The following is a 15,615-nucleotide window of genomic DNA, read 5'->3' on the forward strand; positions in this document are numbered from 1 at the left end:
TATACATTTTAATGTATTATGAACGGATCAGGATGAGCCTATGTAGTGTGCCCCATTTTGGCCGGAAAAATTGTGCACCCTAGCCCTATGTTTTTCTTTGACAAAATTAATGTCCCCTTTCATGATATAAAACTTTACCTTTTGCTTCAAAAGAAATCAATTTTCATGAAAAAGCTCCTTTTCTAGATGTTTTCTCCTTTCTCATTCATTAATTAGTATTTCGTGATAATTTCTTCTTTCTCACACGGTCGTTTTCTTCCTTTCCCTCTTTCCTTCCACTTTCCATTTCTTCTCATTATGTTCTTTCTTTCCCCGGTTTCCTATCCCCTTTTTCCCTTTCTTCATATTATTCCTTTTCTTATCCTTTCCGTTTCTTTCTCTTTTTCCCCCTTTTCCCGTTCTTAATTTTCCAGGTGAAACCCACCAGGGGGGGGAGGAACCTCACCCCCGATCTGTCCCTTTTACGCCACTGGCCCCAAGCTTTGAGCCTAAAACGCCAGTGTCTTAACCACTAAACCCATATATATATACGGATTAGTGGCTAGACGAGCAGATTTTCAACCTCATGCACCAATAATTTCCTTTATCGAGTCTATTCTCATTTCTTTTAAAGCACAATGTAAATATGTAAACTGAAATGTAATATATATATATATATATATATATATAAACCCTATATGTATTTGGAAATTTTATTGATATTGAATTATAAACATTAAATGAACAAAATATATATTATTTTTGAAATAAAACTCACATGAAGGGGAATGTCATTAAAACAAATGAAAGCTCGTTTATATAGATCGTATAATTGCACTGTTACCGCTTCTCGTAACTATGTCATTACGATTCCTAGTACCGGAGTTGCACGTATATATACAGCCAATATGCTAAATTTCGTTGTCATGCAAATTACACTAAAAATGTAATCTAAGAGTTAGAATAGTGAGCAATTTGTATAGTTAAGGTTGAAAAACATTATTTTATTGTTTTTTTAGTTAAATCATTTGTGAGCAAGTATATTAATACTTGTGGAATATAATTTTTGGGTGATGTCACATGCCTTCAAGGACAAATACACCACAACAAAAAGTTGATTTGAGTAAGAACAGAACAATCCAACAAGCATAACACTGAAAACTTCATCAAAATCGGATGTAAACATTTTCGAGTTTCGCTTAATTTCTCAAAACAGTTATATATGCACATCCTGGTCGGTATGCAAATGAGGAGACTGATGACGTCATCCACTCTCTATTTCTTTTGCATTTTATTACATGAAATATTCTTATTTCTCCTCATTGTTAACTGAAACAATGATTAATTCCTTCCTGAACATGCGGAATTGGCATGATTTAATATTACATGGTTCGGTCAACTTGGTCCTTGTTGTCAAATCTGTAAAAATAAAATATTGTATAGTTCAAAAAATAAAAATAAAATATTGTATAGTTCAAAAAATAAACAAAAAGTGAGTCATAAACATCATCGACTGGCTCATTCGCACGACACTGAGTTGTGCATATCACTGTTTTGTGAAAAATAAGTGAAATTTTAAAATGCCATAACTTTCTTATTTTACATCCGAAAATTTCAGCGTTATGCTGGTTTGATATTTCTCTATTTATTCATGGACTTGACCTTTAAGTATTCATAGGGCTTTATGCCAACACACTTTTCTAGTTTAAGATAAAAAAACAATTCTGGTTTCTTTTCTGCTCTGCCACTGAATTTTGTATGTTTATACTGTCACATCTAGACACGATTTTATCGCCATTTATGATAAATTAACGATAAATATTTAAAAACTTTTCATTAGGAGATGAAAATTTATATTCCAAATGTTGATGATTGTATTTACTAATATTGAAAAAATTGGTAGTGGAACGAAAAACTAATCCAACTATGTATATGGTTCATGAAAAATTTTGAATTGTAATGTACAATTCCATCATACAGCTACTCATGCCAAAAAAATGTTGATATTCTTTACATTGTGTTGAAAGTTAGCTCACAATTAAAGTGATCATAGACCACGTATTATTAGATTTGTGTATTTTAGAGACACAAACGACTGGTGAGGGGGGGGGGGGGGCTAGTGGTAATAGAAAGAGAGAGAGAGAGGGCGAGAGACTGAGGGGGAGAATTGAGAGAAAGGGAAGGGGGAAGAGGGGAGAAGACGGAAGGAAAGAAAGTGTAGCAACCGAGCTGGTCATGGGAGCGCTTTTGTATTTCTCAAGTAAAATTATTGGATCTCGTGCACGTTTTTGGTAAATAAAAAAAATATCAAAGTTTTACATTTTCGGGGGGGGGGGGGGGTTAAATTCATTTCCGAGCCCCCCTCCCCCGTGCATACGGCCATATGTATTTAAACATGTTAAACGCGGAAACGGCAAAGAAGAGAAAAAAGGAGATGAAGAAGAGAATATAAATCTTGATGGATGATAGTTAAAATGCAAGATTTTACAAGAATTTGAAACTAATGGAGAGTAGGATATGACGAGAAACCGGAAGTAAAATAGTTGAAAAGGCGAATCAAAGCAATCCTGTTATTATGAACCTGGTTATCTTGTTTGTTTGCTCTAATTAACCTTCAGAGAAATAATCCACAATTTATATTAAAAAGACGATGATGTGTTATATTTCTTTTTATTTTATGTGACTTGTACGCTGATCATGAAAGAGAAACTAATGCCCATGTCTGAAATCACCATGGTTACCGCCATTCATCTTGAGTAGATATTAAAGTATCGAGCCTCTCATGTTCTGCGACTCTTCTATACATTAACATCCTTGAATCTCCAGCGGGCATTTTACCACCATCAATCACTCACCGAGATCATTTTAAAGACACCGAGGAGAAAATGAGCGCGCTCGGCCATCGCATAAATTTGACACGAGGTCCCATTCGCAAACCCTTTCCCTTATTCCACCTGCTATGTGGGCTCTGTGCGCCCATCGTGTGAGTGTGTACTCGTGTATCGCATCGCTAAAAGCTTCCGAAATTCGGAGAGGACGAATAAAGCACTGTTATAGTATTTTATGTGTAGATTTTTGTGTGCACGCTTTCTCTCGAAACAGGCAATGACTTTTTGCACGAGGCTGTCGACTCCGGCCGCGACTGACAGTCGAATGGATGACCGGTTACCTTTTTATTTGGCGCATTAACTGCAAGAGCGCCACGGATATACCTAATGCACGCATAATGTATACTGGAACGGCGGTGTTTACACTTGGTAACATTTATGCACACACGCAAACCCACGGGTGATTTTGATATTGGCGCTTTCTTCTTCGAACGAAAATGGCGCTTCCCACCCCATACTCTTTAAGAGTGGACATCTTGGACATCGTTTTCGCGGACGATGACGAGGAGGATTTCAGACCGGGTGATGTCATGCAAGGATACGTCCGGGTTGTGTTGCAGCATAAGAAAAGCTTTTCGGGTAAGTAGGCCTGCCTTCCTGTAAGATACTTAGGATCTTGAACTGATTTCTTATGCCTGCATTCACTGTCAGGTGTTTCTTATACAGGTGTCAACCCTCATCAATCAATAAACGAATCAAAGTCAAGAAAGAGGGGTATAAAAAATCGTTTATTAATAGTTAACACCTATCATAAAGTACTATGATGACAGTCTATTTTTTACGAAAAAGGGTCACATCATTCGATTGAAAGAAGTTTACGTTGATAATAGGCAACATATTCCAATTGATATTTGCTACATATAACAGTTTATACTTTACAAAATCTCAGTATTGCAACATACACAAAATAGGTTCGTAAAATAATGCCCCAGTGTTTTCTAGCATTATGAGTTTTTTTATCCTTCCTTGCTGTTTCAGATATTACTTTAGAAATGTTTCTTTTTATTTCACATACATAAAGTTATGCATGACTGATAACTATATACTGAAATAATTATGTAGGGCTATAGTATGATGAGGTGCCAAAATGATTCTTGATGTGTTAAACTATTTTACTCTTTATCACAACGGAAAATATTATACTTAGTATCTATTCTAGTTGATGATAAGCATACGAAATTGTATAGCACATGGTTCAATTTAATCAGGGGGCGTTTCATAAAGCTGTTCGTAAGTTAAGAGCGACCTTAAGAACTACATGGTGATCTTTTCTACGCGCTTAAAATACCATATACCACGAGAAAAGACCATCAGTCGTTCTTAAAGTCGCTCTTATCTTACAGCTTTATGAAACACCGACCTGATGTGATTTTAAATGACCTTCAATCACATTAAAATCATAACTATATTGATATCATTAAGTTAAGACTTAGAGTAAAGTTATTCGTAAATTACAAGGGACATTATGACACCCCAACTAGGTCAGGCTATCTGCTGCTCTGATGAAAGATAAACAAAGTTTATCAATATAAACAAAATCAATGCAAATGTTTCGGGTAATAGTACAGTCTAAAACCTGAAAATGATGAGTCAACAATTAAAAGGTTGGGGGAGTGACAGTCATTTCTAAATGTTATATCCAACCTTGTATAAAGCTGAATTCAATAATTTAAATGTTGGGTCGAACCATTTAAAGTGGTAAATGCAACATTTAGAAAAGATTGTCACTCCTCCAACCTTTCATAAGTTGATTTCATATTGAAGTTTTTAGAGTGTTACAGTAGTAAGCAAATATTTAATCGCTATTTCCCTATTATTTGTTTTTCATGAGTTAATTGAAACCTAACAAAAGTCAGGATTATTTTTCACTAGAATTATTATATTAATTTGCATCAAATTTATCTTGTAATTAATTTACTTCTTTACTAGATATTGACATCAAGATCAAAGGGAAATCGGTAACCCACTGGACCAAAGATGACAAGTCCTTTTCTTCGACGGAATACTTCTTCAAAGATAGTTGGATATTATACGGTGAAGGTAACTTGTATATTCTGTATGCATGCATGTATTCTATTAAAAGCCTTTTTGGGTCTTCATTTTACGAGTAAAGTTTATAATATATAGTTGTAAGGGATCAATACAATGAATATACAACATTACATGGACTTAAAGTATATGGAATTAACATCTTGATTCTAATTAATGATATACTGATAACATAGCAATAATACTGGGAGACAGAAAGATAAACAGGCAAACTCAGGCACACATACCCTCACAGAGAGAGAAAGAGAGAGGGGGGGGGGGGGGTGGCGAGATCGGGAGAGGAGGAAATTGAATAAATGGATGAAAGAAATAAAGACGTATAATTTACACAGAACACATTTTCTGAATTTCTTTTCTAAATCTCAAAACATGGCGCGAATGGGTATTTAATCGGAGGTTTTGGCACGTAATAATTAAGCTTTTGGTATTGCTTTTACCGATTGAATTACCGACACGCGTTGCAAACAAGGATGCAATAATTACGAGGTTGTTTGAGCAGTGATTGCCTGAGCACGGTATCAATTATTCTCTTCGTTCGAAATGCAAGCGGCATTCAAAATTCGTTAAGCTGTTCAAGTCTCGAGTGTCACGTGACTAAGACGCTGTGTGTTTTATTCAGGGCCCGGGGCGCCACGCATACGGCGCCTCTTATACCCATCAGAGCGTTATGAAATAGCCACTCATGCTGCAAAATAATACAGATGAGTATAGCCGAAGTATGTATCTGAAGTGGGGAAAATCAAGTGAATTAGGATTGTTTCTGTAATTTCTTTGAAAGCTGAATTTTGATATAAGATGGGCTAAAATGGTGAAGGATTAGTTCATCCTTGTTTTACATGCATGTATGTAAAATGTATTCAGATAAAGTTAATATAAATCAATATCGAATAATTACGACCGATTAGATGCATAAGCCGATTTGATATTTTGGTCGTTAAATTATGGATGAACACAGTTCCACCGCCTGAGCCCTAATTATATCTTTATTATATGATAATGATTCAGGCACTCATAATATCACTGCAGATACATTTCGAATATGTTCAATGAAGTTTGCTTTTACAAGAAGTATATGAGATATATGGAGTTTAAAAGTTATTGATATTCTAGATTAGTGTCAGTGTGGTATTGGTAGTGGTCAACGATTACAGATTCAGACTTTAGTAATGTAAGTTTTCAATCATGAAATCGATTAATCAGTATAGAAATCAGTGAGCGGTATTTTTTTAATGGAAAATATGTCATATATAAATACCAGGTGTTGTCGCGGTATCTGCACAGCAAAAACTGTGATGTTAACCGGTGTACATAGAGGACCACACCAGTTATTTTACACCGGTGTTAAATTGGTGGTGTTAGTTTTACACCTATAGGTGTTATTACAACACCTTTTGTTGTTACATTTACACTTTTTAGTGTTATAGGGTGTAATTTTAACACCTCAGGGTGTGCTCCTCTATTAACACCAATTGGTGTCAGTTTTAACACCGCAGTTTTTACAGTGTGTATCGTTTGTGAATTTGTTTCCTTCGGCATTCCAATGCAAAGCATAATATTCATCAAGGGTTTCCTTATCTGCAATATCAATACTTATATTCCCTTCTGTACAAATTTCTTATTACCCAGTAAAAACGCTGTTCAAGATTTTATACAACGCTGTTTACTATATGAACCTTACAGTAGTTGTTTAACAGTTTAAACAATCATGTTTGATTTATTGAAGATTAGATATTGAAAATTAGACTTTGTTGTTTAAGATTTAAACACTTGTTTAAACTGTTTAAACAATTACTTAAGGTTCATATAGTAAACAGCGTTGTATAAAAATTTTAAACAGTGTTTTACTGTGTAACGAGTGATTATGCAAATCATACCTGGTATAAAAAAAAATGTGTTTGCTTTAATGAATGTTATTTCAACAGAACTACGTTTTTTTTTTTAATTCATTCTATTATGACAAAGTATGATTACTATTCAGAGATTTAGCATATTTTACTGTAAGAGCTATGAACATAACTCACCCGCATTATACCCCCGCACACAGAGGTGTTTTAGCAAGAGGTGTTTAGTAAGATAATTCCCTGATCATGACACAGTATGGATGTATCATGTTTGATCATTTTCTATAATAAATTGTACACATTTGAATACACTGCATATTGGAGAGGAAAAGATAAGTACTTTTTTGTTTTTAACCCAATTTTGGGCCTTCTTGGCAATCTATAGAGCCTTTTATCACATTCCCTCTCTTTTGTACAGTACCCCTACCCTTTCTCGGAGTCATCCCAACGCATAAATCTCGACTATGTTTATGTAAGAGATTGGGATGCCGGTCACAAAATGCTGGGTTAAAACGCTCGGGGCTAGTTTGAAAATGTCAATTAGGATCTTAACACGTACTATGAATTCATTTGCAAACGCAAAGATCGTGCATGTAGTTTCAATCCACTTCAGATTCTAGATTGATTTCCTCATTGATTCGAAATAATCAAGTTTGAATTTGAAATTAAGGAACTGGAATATTTTGCTAATATTATATCATGACCTATGATTTTATACTTAACGATTTGTATCAAAATCTTTGGGCTTTATTATTGCCTTGTGGTATTGGGAAGAGAAAAACGAAATGGAAAGCAAGTTATTTTCCTACACGAGTGTCAGTCACCCTTTTAATTGTAAATCGGTTTGGAACGTATGATAAATGCTGATGGCAGGTCAATGATTCATCTGAACATTTGGATTTTGATAATCTCTTCAGTCAAACCTCCAATGGTTATTTTATTAAATCATTTTTGGACGGTATTACTGCTTAGAATAACGCATTACTGTATACAAAAACAGCCTTAATATGAAGAGCTAATACAAAATAACCCTCATCCAGTCTGCTATCAAATACACTGAAGTTAAGTTAAGTTGGTTGATTGTTAAACAGTATTTAATTTAGCAATACAGTTTAAATTTTCCACAGTAATATTACAATAATGATTATATGTAAAGTAATCATTTGGTAAAAGAAAAACAGAAACAAAATTTGATATTAACCTTGGTAATGTTGGCTATTTTAGACAAAAAAGACAAGAAATATAAATGAAGTTTTTTTTTTGTTGGGATAGTGGTGCTGTAAAGTTAGTGAATCCCACCAGAAAATAAACATATTTCAAGTGTTAAAGTCTTGTCATGTTTCAGCTATTTAATTGAAAAGTCAGATAAAAATGACATTCAATAAATTTTGAATAATGCTTGGGCTCACCGCACATTATAGCGTTTTTGCTTACATTTAGCACTTAGCATGAAGGAAAGCATTTTGTGGTGGAGGTTCACTAACTTTTTAGCACAACTGCATGTATGCTTATACCCAATAAGTAAATGCATCTAATCAATTTGCCTCCTCTGTTTGGGGTGTGTTGGTGTAAGCGCGGATCACAGGTGGGGGGGGGGGCACGTGCCCGCCCCCCCCTTGAAAAACAAAATTTAAAAACTGAATGAAAAAATGCCATTAAAAAAATTGAAGACTTTTTTCGCTTGTCAATTTCTTTCGGGTACGAAATACCCTTAATTTGTTGTTGAAAACCTTTTTTCTTGGGGGGGGGGGGGGGGCTTGTCAAAATTTTCCTCCGCAAAAATTTGCCCCCCCCCCTTGGAAAATCCTGGATCCGCCCCTGTGTAGGTGTAAGTATCACAATCCCTCCATGAGCCGCCTAACTAATGGTACCCGGACTCTGTCTCATCAATATCTTACATGAATTCTTCCCGATGGGAGGTGGGCTTGATGTATCTATCAATAAAACATATTTAACAAACATTCGCAATATGCTTCTAAGACAACAATTGGCTGTACAATCAACATGCTAATATAATTAATCATATATTGGGTTTACCCAGTTGAGCGTATGTCTATGTGAAAACGACCAACAAGTCATATTAAACTCCCAATTGATATTTTTGCTTTATTGTAAAATGTGATTACACTGTTAGAAAAAATAAAAGAAGTTCCTGCAGCAGAGTCTCGAGAACACATGTAATCTTACCGAATTGCGTAATAATCATTCTGTAAATTCATAAAACAAGAATTTTTCTGCAATTTAACAGAACAGGTCTGTTTAAAAAGGGGAAAAGGGTGTTTTATTCAAGGAAATTTGTAAGATTCCATACATCAAATACCATTTCCTGTAAGATTACGCAATTCAAATGTAAAATCTCAAATAAATTCTGTATCTCAATTCTCAATTCATAGCGAACGGGATGGGGTTGGGGTGATTTGTTAAGATATCGTTTGTTGAAGATTGATTGAAGTAAGATACTGCTGATTACAGGTGTCTCGAGACTCTGCTGCAGGAACTTCTTTTATTTTTTCTAACAGTGTATCTCGCCTTTTTTCATTTCACTTTGATGTCGGTGCATAAATTTACCTTTTCTTCATCGTTTGAAGGGATAACATGACAGTTAGTTGTGCAGATTTCGCATTTAAAATCATTGGTATCACTATTTCTTTGCAGAATAAAAGACGTGGTTAGAGGTATGCATTGTTATATTTGCTTTGTTGTTTAAACTTGGTAGAGAAAAGTTTAAACAATAATTGTTAAAATGACAGGCTTAGAAAACGTACTTAACATATTAAAGAGCATTTTTACAGTGTAATTACAATGTAGGAGGATTCTGTGATGTTGGTTTTTTCATGAAGTGTTTATCTAGAATTCGAAGTACAAATTGATATTTCTGAAAGCTCTTTTGTTTGTCAAAACCAAAACTTAATATCTTTCCAGTATTCCCAATCAAAATGTTACTAATTGTTTAACATTTGGCAAGAATTAAGGCTATTCAGAATGAATATATTAATTGTATTTCAGATTCAGATGGTATGATTGAAAATTAACGATAATCGCTATTGGCTTACCGTCGCCATACCGGTCGTACAGTAACTTGGAATCTTACGTTGTGTGAAATAGATCCCCCTTTCCCTCTATTTTTTGTTAGTCCAGGGAGAGAAAAGTCCAAAGACCCTATCGCCGGGTGAACACAGATTTCCTTTCCAGTATCGACTGCCAGACGCTCCTCTACCTCCCGTCATCCGGAAACAGTCGGGTGAGGTCAGCTATAACGTCCGGGTCAAGATTCATCGGTTGAATGATAAACCCGCTCACAAGGTCAAACGTCAATTCAACATCAGAAGAGATCTAGACCTGAACGTCGTGGAGAATATCATGGTAATAATTAAGGGAGTGCTCAAAATATATATACAATATCAAAGTAATGTTTACTCGTTTATTCCCCGGTTTTTTTTCATTTTCTGTATTTTTAAAAAAATAACAAACCCAAAGTATTAACACTGCATTAACACTGCAAAAACATTGTAGCAGATGAGATTCAAACTACGTATCGCAATTATATTGAAAGATCTTCTCGGTGCAAATATTGACCTAAATGGAAAAAACGTAAAAAGATGACATAGTTGTTAAGTTTTTGAAGGAACATAAATTGTAAAATTTAGACAGAGCTTAAACTGCTTTAAATATATATTTAGAAATGGAATATATCAGAAAGTCAATAGAGGTTGGTAGTATGGAGCGTTGTGGCCCAGTGGATAAGTCTTCTAACTTTGAAACAGAGGGTCGTGGGTTCAAATCCCAGCAATGGCGTAATTTCCTTCAGCAAGAAATTTATCCACATTGTGCTGCACTCGACCCAGGTGAGGTGAATGGGTACCCGGCAGGATTTATTCCTTGAATGCATGAGCGCTGAGCGGCAGCTCGAGCTAAAGCCGGGGTAATAATTATAATAACAACGCGCCTCGGAATAGAATATTTCTAGATAGATGGCGCTATATAAATGCCTATCATTAATAGTATTCTAGCATACTACAGGAGATATAAGGTTAGTTATACCAGTTAATATGCGAATAAAAAAGAACTATATAATTCATGTGAAATGAAATTAGTAAATCAGGAGCAGATATCGAGGGACTTCTTCTTGAACAACAAATATCTCCTCATTTACCTGGCTCATCATTCTGAACATGCTAAATGATTTACAAAGAACGGTTTCTCTCTCTATATATATATATGTGTGTGTGTGTGTTTATATATATATATATATATATATATATATATATATATATATATATGCATGTATATTTATGAACGTAATTATAACGATACAAAATTGTCATGATGAACATTACAATGAGAATGGTGCTTTTATATATATAAAATGTTCATAAGAAGATGATACGTTTGTAAAACTATAGTCATAATCAGCATAATCATAATCATAATCATGATTTTTTTTTCTTTCAATGATAGGACCCAGTGATGAAGGAAAGCACACAAAGTCTGACGTCATGTTGTTGCCATGTCGGGCAAGTCACAGTCATGGTAGGCATTGACAAGGGAGGCTACGCGACTGGGGAGCCTATCATCCTGTCAGGACAGGTGGAAGATGAAGATGAAAGTACAGATCGCTATGACATCCATGCAGCCCTCGTTCAGGTATCAGACCCCTTCCACGTGGTTCAAAAATTCAAATTCAATTCGTATTTTTTCATTTTCAACCGAACAATTGACAAAATCATTAAAAATCAACAATAGACGTATAACTAAGAATTAATATTCAAACAAATCATACAGGATTAGATTTTGTTTTGTTTTATAGAAAATAATTCATGATAAAAGAAAGATCTGTAGATATCATAGAAATAGATGAAGGTACATTACACTATTATGATATAGATGACGATTATAATTATACATGTTAAAAATATTCTACATGATTTTTTTTTGGTAGAGTGTCGGTTCGTACATTGATATCGCAATGGAAAACAACTAATGTTCAATTGTGAGTGTATCATTTATATATTTTTTTTAATATCAGACTCTTGTAACTAATTTCAAATCCACTTTTCATGCAGGTTACGACGTTCAAATCTAAAGAAGGTACTCTAACCACCCGTGACGTCATGATTACGTCAGTCATGTCAGGTCACGTGTCATGTGAGCCTCGACGCCTTTCAAACCAAGCCATCTTCTTGCCCCGAGATTTGACACCATGTGCCTTCCAAGGATGTTCAAATATTGCTCTTGATTATGAGCTCGAGGTAAAAGGAAATAACAAAATCACGATTGATTGTAGTGATGACAACGCTTTATTTTATAGCGCTTTATAGGCTTGAGCAATAAACAATAAGATACCCTAATGATACACCAAACAAAAAGAGACCTTTATCATGATACATGTCAATAGCTTTTAAGATATCTAGATAACTAAATATTCAAATCAATATTCTCCACATTACTCAGATCAAAGCCTACCTTGGTGGCAGCAAGCCGGTAGCTACTCTTATCTTCCCCATCATCATCGGCACCATTCCCGCACATCGAGCACTCCAGAGACAACCACCACCCCCGCCATTCTCCATGAGACAACTTCCTATGGCATACCAACCAAGACCTACAGATATAGAAGGACAGTCCGCCTCATCTAATGGTAATAATAATAATGATGATGATGATGATGATGATGATGATAATAATGATAATAATAATGGTAATAATACTGATAATAATAATACACAATAAAATGAAATGGAAAAGAGTAAAGAATAGGATTTTTCAAATAAGGTATTTAGAAGGGAAGATTTTGAAGAATGATCTGTAGAGTGTCCCTGTACTAAAATGAGTCTCGGGGGAAAAGATCGCAAAATGGAGTGACCAGCATGGACGTCACGTATGTTTATCATAGATATGGTTTATCTGTTAAAATTTTCAGTCACAGGAAATTATGAAATGTTCAAAAACTTAGTAAAGTGTGGTAAAAGAATCTTTTAAAATGTTTTAGGATGATAGATTAATATCAATTATAGTGAAAAGAAAACGAGAACAGGAAGGGGAAACGATAACACTAAAGGTTTTGACTGTAAGATGTTTTACGAAGTAACTGTATTCTCTGTCAGTTATAGCTTAAAAGAACTTTGGTTGCAAAATAAATAAATGTTTTTTTTACAAATAAATTCGTACATGTTGAGCATTTCTATGAGTGTACACTATCTGGCCTTGAATATTATGCCATCTTGATACTAGTAAGGCCTATGAGAAAAAACGTATTGATAAATTTACAATAATAATGAAAACAAATAAGAAAAATGAATCACATCTTGTTTCTTTCTGTCAGGTCTACCACCAAGCTATGAGACTGTGATGAAAGAAAAACAACTAAGACCTACATCACCGTCAGAAGATGAGAAAGACAGACTATCAGTCGTTTCAGGTAGCACGCCCTCTTCGCCGTTGGTTCAAGGAGATATGAAACATTATGGCGTATTCTAGTATTTATTTCCTTTTTTAATCAATTTCTTACGAATTAACAAAAGAGAGACGATTCCCGCACAGCTTTGTGAAGGTTACACGGTGAATGACCAGTCTCCTTAAGAGAATTTTAATACAACATTGAAATCGATATGAATTTTGAGTTTTATTGATCGGAAGAGATATTGTTGTGCAATATGCATCGTTTGAAAATTTTTTGAACTTCTCTACAACATCTGTACAAAAAGTGAGGAGTATGGCGACTTGAGATGTAGCTTTCACACACCTTGTGTAATTTCGTTTGATTTTTTTTTCGTCAGTGACGAAAAAGGAATATTAACAAGTACATTTAACCTGCGTGTGTACATCGAACGAAATGCATTCGTTATGACTTTAGATCGGATTTTTCCGCTTCATTTCCAGCGCAATAGAATTACAAATGGAAAGAGGAATATGAGACTATATTTTTCTACATTTTATTTGTGTCAAAGCAGCTCCTCCTGGAAGCTTCTATATGATTCTCCTCTATTGTTTGCTATTGACAAAAACATACGCCGTGGAAAGATGCTGAAGGGATTACAGCGAAGATGCACTGGAAAATTCAGTATTCTGTTGCCTAGCAACAATCCTTAAACGTGAACATGACTGTGAGTGAAGACATCGAATACAATGCCTTCCCAATTGCAACATGACTCCTTCAGAACACCTTCGCCAGAAATTTATATCATTGCCGAAAAATGCCAGATGGAGTGCAACACCAAAAGAAAGTATCATCAAATACAAAGAGGTTTAAATTCTGTTGTGGCGGATATTTTACCCGAATATAATAAGAAATCACAAGTACTTGTTGATAATGATGATAGTCAATATTATACAGATTTTGCCTATTTAGATTTTGAATATAACATTTCCTCTCCCCGACGGAGTTATATTTTTCCCCAAGGGATTATATTTAGCCCGAAGCGCGCAGCGCTGAGGGAAAATATTCTCCCAATGAAAAAATAAAGCTTCGGAGGGGGAGTTGAAATGTTATTCATTAAAAAGATAGCAATATCTGTTATATTATTATATCACAACGTAGTCATATTCACTGAGGTGACGTCAAAACCTAGAATATAACAAATGCGATCCTCGCTGCTATGGTCACGTGATGGCGTATTGACCTGTCACTGATTCGAATCTACATAACCTATGTAATATTTCTATATAGTCTTTTCCACGAGATGCAAAGCGCTTTGAGATGCCATCGCTGCCAACATGTAATGTAAATATAAAAAATTATCAAGTCTGGTGCATAAGTAAGGATATCAGAATAGGTGGTTCTTGTTGCTAAGCTAAACATAAGCCTTTCCGAGGGACCAGGTCAGGGTTGGCTTGTTTAAATCATGCTGATTTAAATCTTGATTTAAATCGCTATGATTTAAAAAAATCATCGATTTAAATCACTTGCATTGAGACGTGTACAAATATTTGACATTTTTACTTTAGAAAATAGAAAGATTTTATCAATTTTAAAGCATCAAAACGTGAATAAATGCTTCGTATCTACTAAAAACATTTGAAATCATGTCAATAAACTGAGGTTAATCTTGCAGTCTGTAAACGGTTTACACTTAGGCCCCTACTCCACTTTAACTATGATTAAAAAAAAATGAATCACTGATTTAAATCACTTCCATTGAAACATGTCCAAATGATTGACAATATTTTTTATCTGTGGCAGTTTTATTTTTCTTTACTCAAAATAGAAAGATTTTATCAACTCTATGAAATAGAATAGAAGTTAATAATAATTTGACTTGTGAAATGTATGATTTTGAAAATGGTTTCAGTATAAGGGTTATATTTTTGGTGTTTCCACTTTTTTAGAAAATGTTTTTTAATTATAAAAAAATCCAATTCAAATTCTTAAAAATCTGATTTAAATCAAATGAATCCGATTTTATTTGATTAAAAAAAACCACGCTAACCCTGGTCCAGGTAATGTCGGTAGAAAGCTTACCAAAAAGCAGTAATGATCACAATCCATAAATGAGTCAGAGGAATGATATTTGTAGTCCTTTCCGAGGGACGTGGTAATGAGAATTGATGCTTACCAAAGTGCACTGGTGTATAAATATAGTTTCGAAACTGGATCGCAGGTCACTAATGTTGAGGTATCTCGATCATGTCTTTTTTTTCAATAGTCTTCAGGGCTCAGAACCATCACATCCATCACAGAAACAATGTGATGCAGTCACATTTCCCCCACTGCCGCCGGGTTCTCTTGCAGTTGATGACTACACTCCATGCTCTTTGTGGTACAAATTAGCAGACAGACATTATTATCTCTAGTAAATAAAAGTGCATATTAGAAATTGAATTATTTTTTTGGCAACCTTTGATGCCAATAAATGCAAAGG

General features: G+C 34.7%; 1 protein-coding gene across 1 annotated transcript; it reads left to right on the forward strand.

Moving 5' to 3' along the window:
- Positions 1 to 2,947: 2,947 nt before the first annotated feature.
- On the forward strand, positions 2,948 to 14,178 carry LOC121415527 (arrestin domain-containing protein 1-like). Its single transcript, XM_041608758.1, has 7 exons — positions 2,948 to 3,446; positions 4,797 to 4,907; positions 9,891 to 10,120; positions 11,216 to 11,401; positions 11,821 to 12,006; positions 12,209 to 12,395; positions 13,080 to 14,178. The coding sequence occupies exons 1-7, from the start codon at positions 3,305 to 3,307 to the stop codon at positions 13,232 to 13,234; spliced, it is 1,197 nt and encodes a 398-aa protein (XP_041464692.1). The 5' UTR covers positions 2,948 to 3,304; the 3' UTR covers positions 13,235 to 14,178.
- Positions 14,179 to 15,615: the final 1,437 nt, after the last annotated feature.

This window comes from Lytechinus variegatus, chromosome 5 (assembly GCF_018143015.1).
Source record: "Lytechinus variegatus isolate NC3 chromosome 5, Lvar_3.0, whole genome shotgun sequence".
Classification (NCBI taxonomy): Eukaryota; Metazoa; Echinodermata; class Echinoidea; order Temnopleuroida; family Toxopneustidae; genus Lytechinus; species Lytechinus variegatus.

Bases quoted from the DNA above. Each gene is read 5' to 3' on its own strand.
- LOC121415527 (XM_041608758.1), top strand. From the start codon at position 3,305: ATGGCGCTTCCCACCCCATACTCTTTAAGAGTGGACATCTTGGACATC. The intron at 4,908-9,890 runs GTAACTTGTATA...ATTTTTTGTTAG, and splicing joins TTGGATATTATACGGTGAAG to TCCAGGGAGAGAAAAGTCCA. The intron at 12,007-12,208 runs GTAAAAGGAAAT...CACATTACTCAG, and splicing joins CTCTTGATTATGAGCTCGAG to ATCAAAGCCTACCTTGGTGG.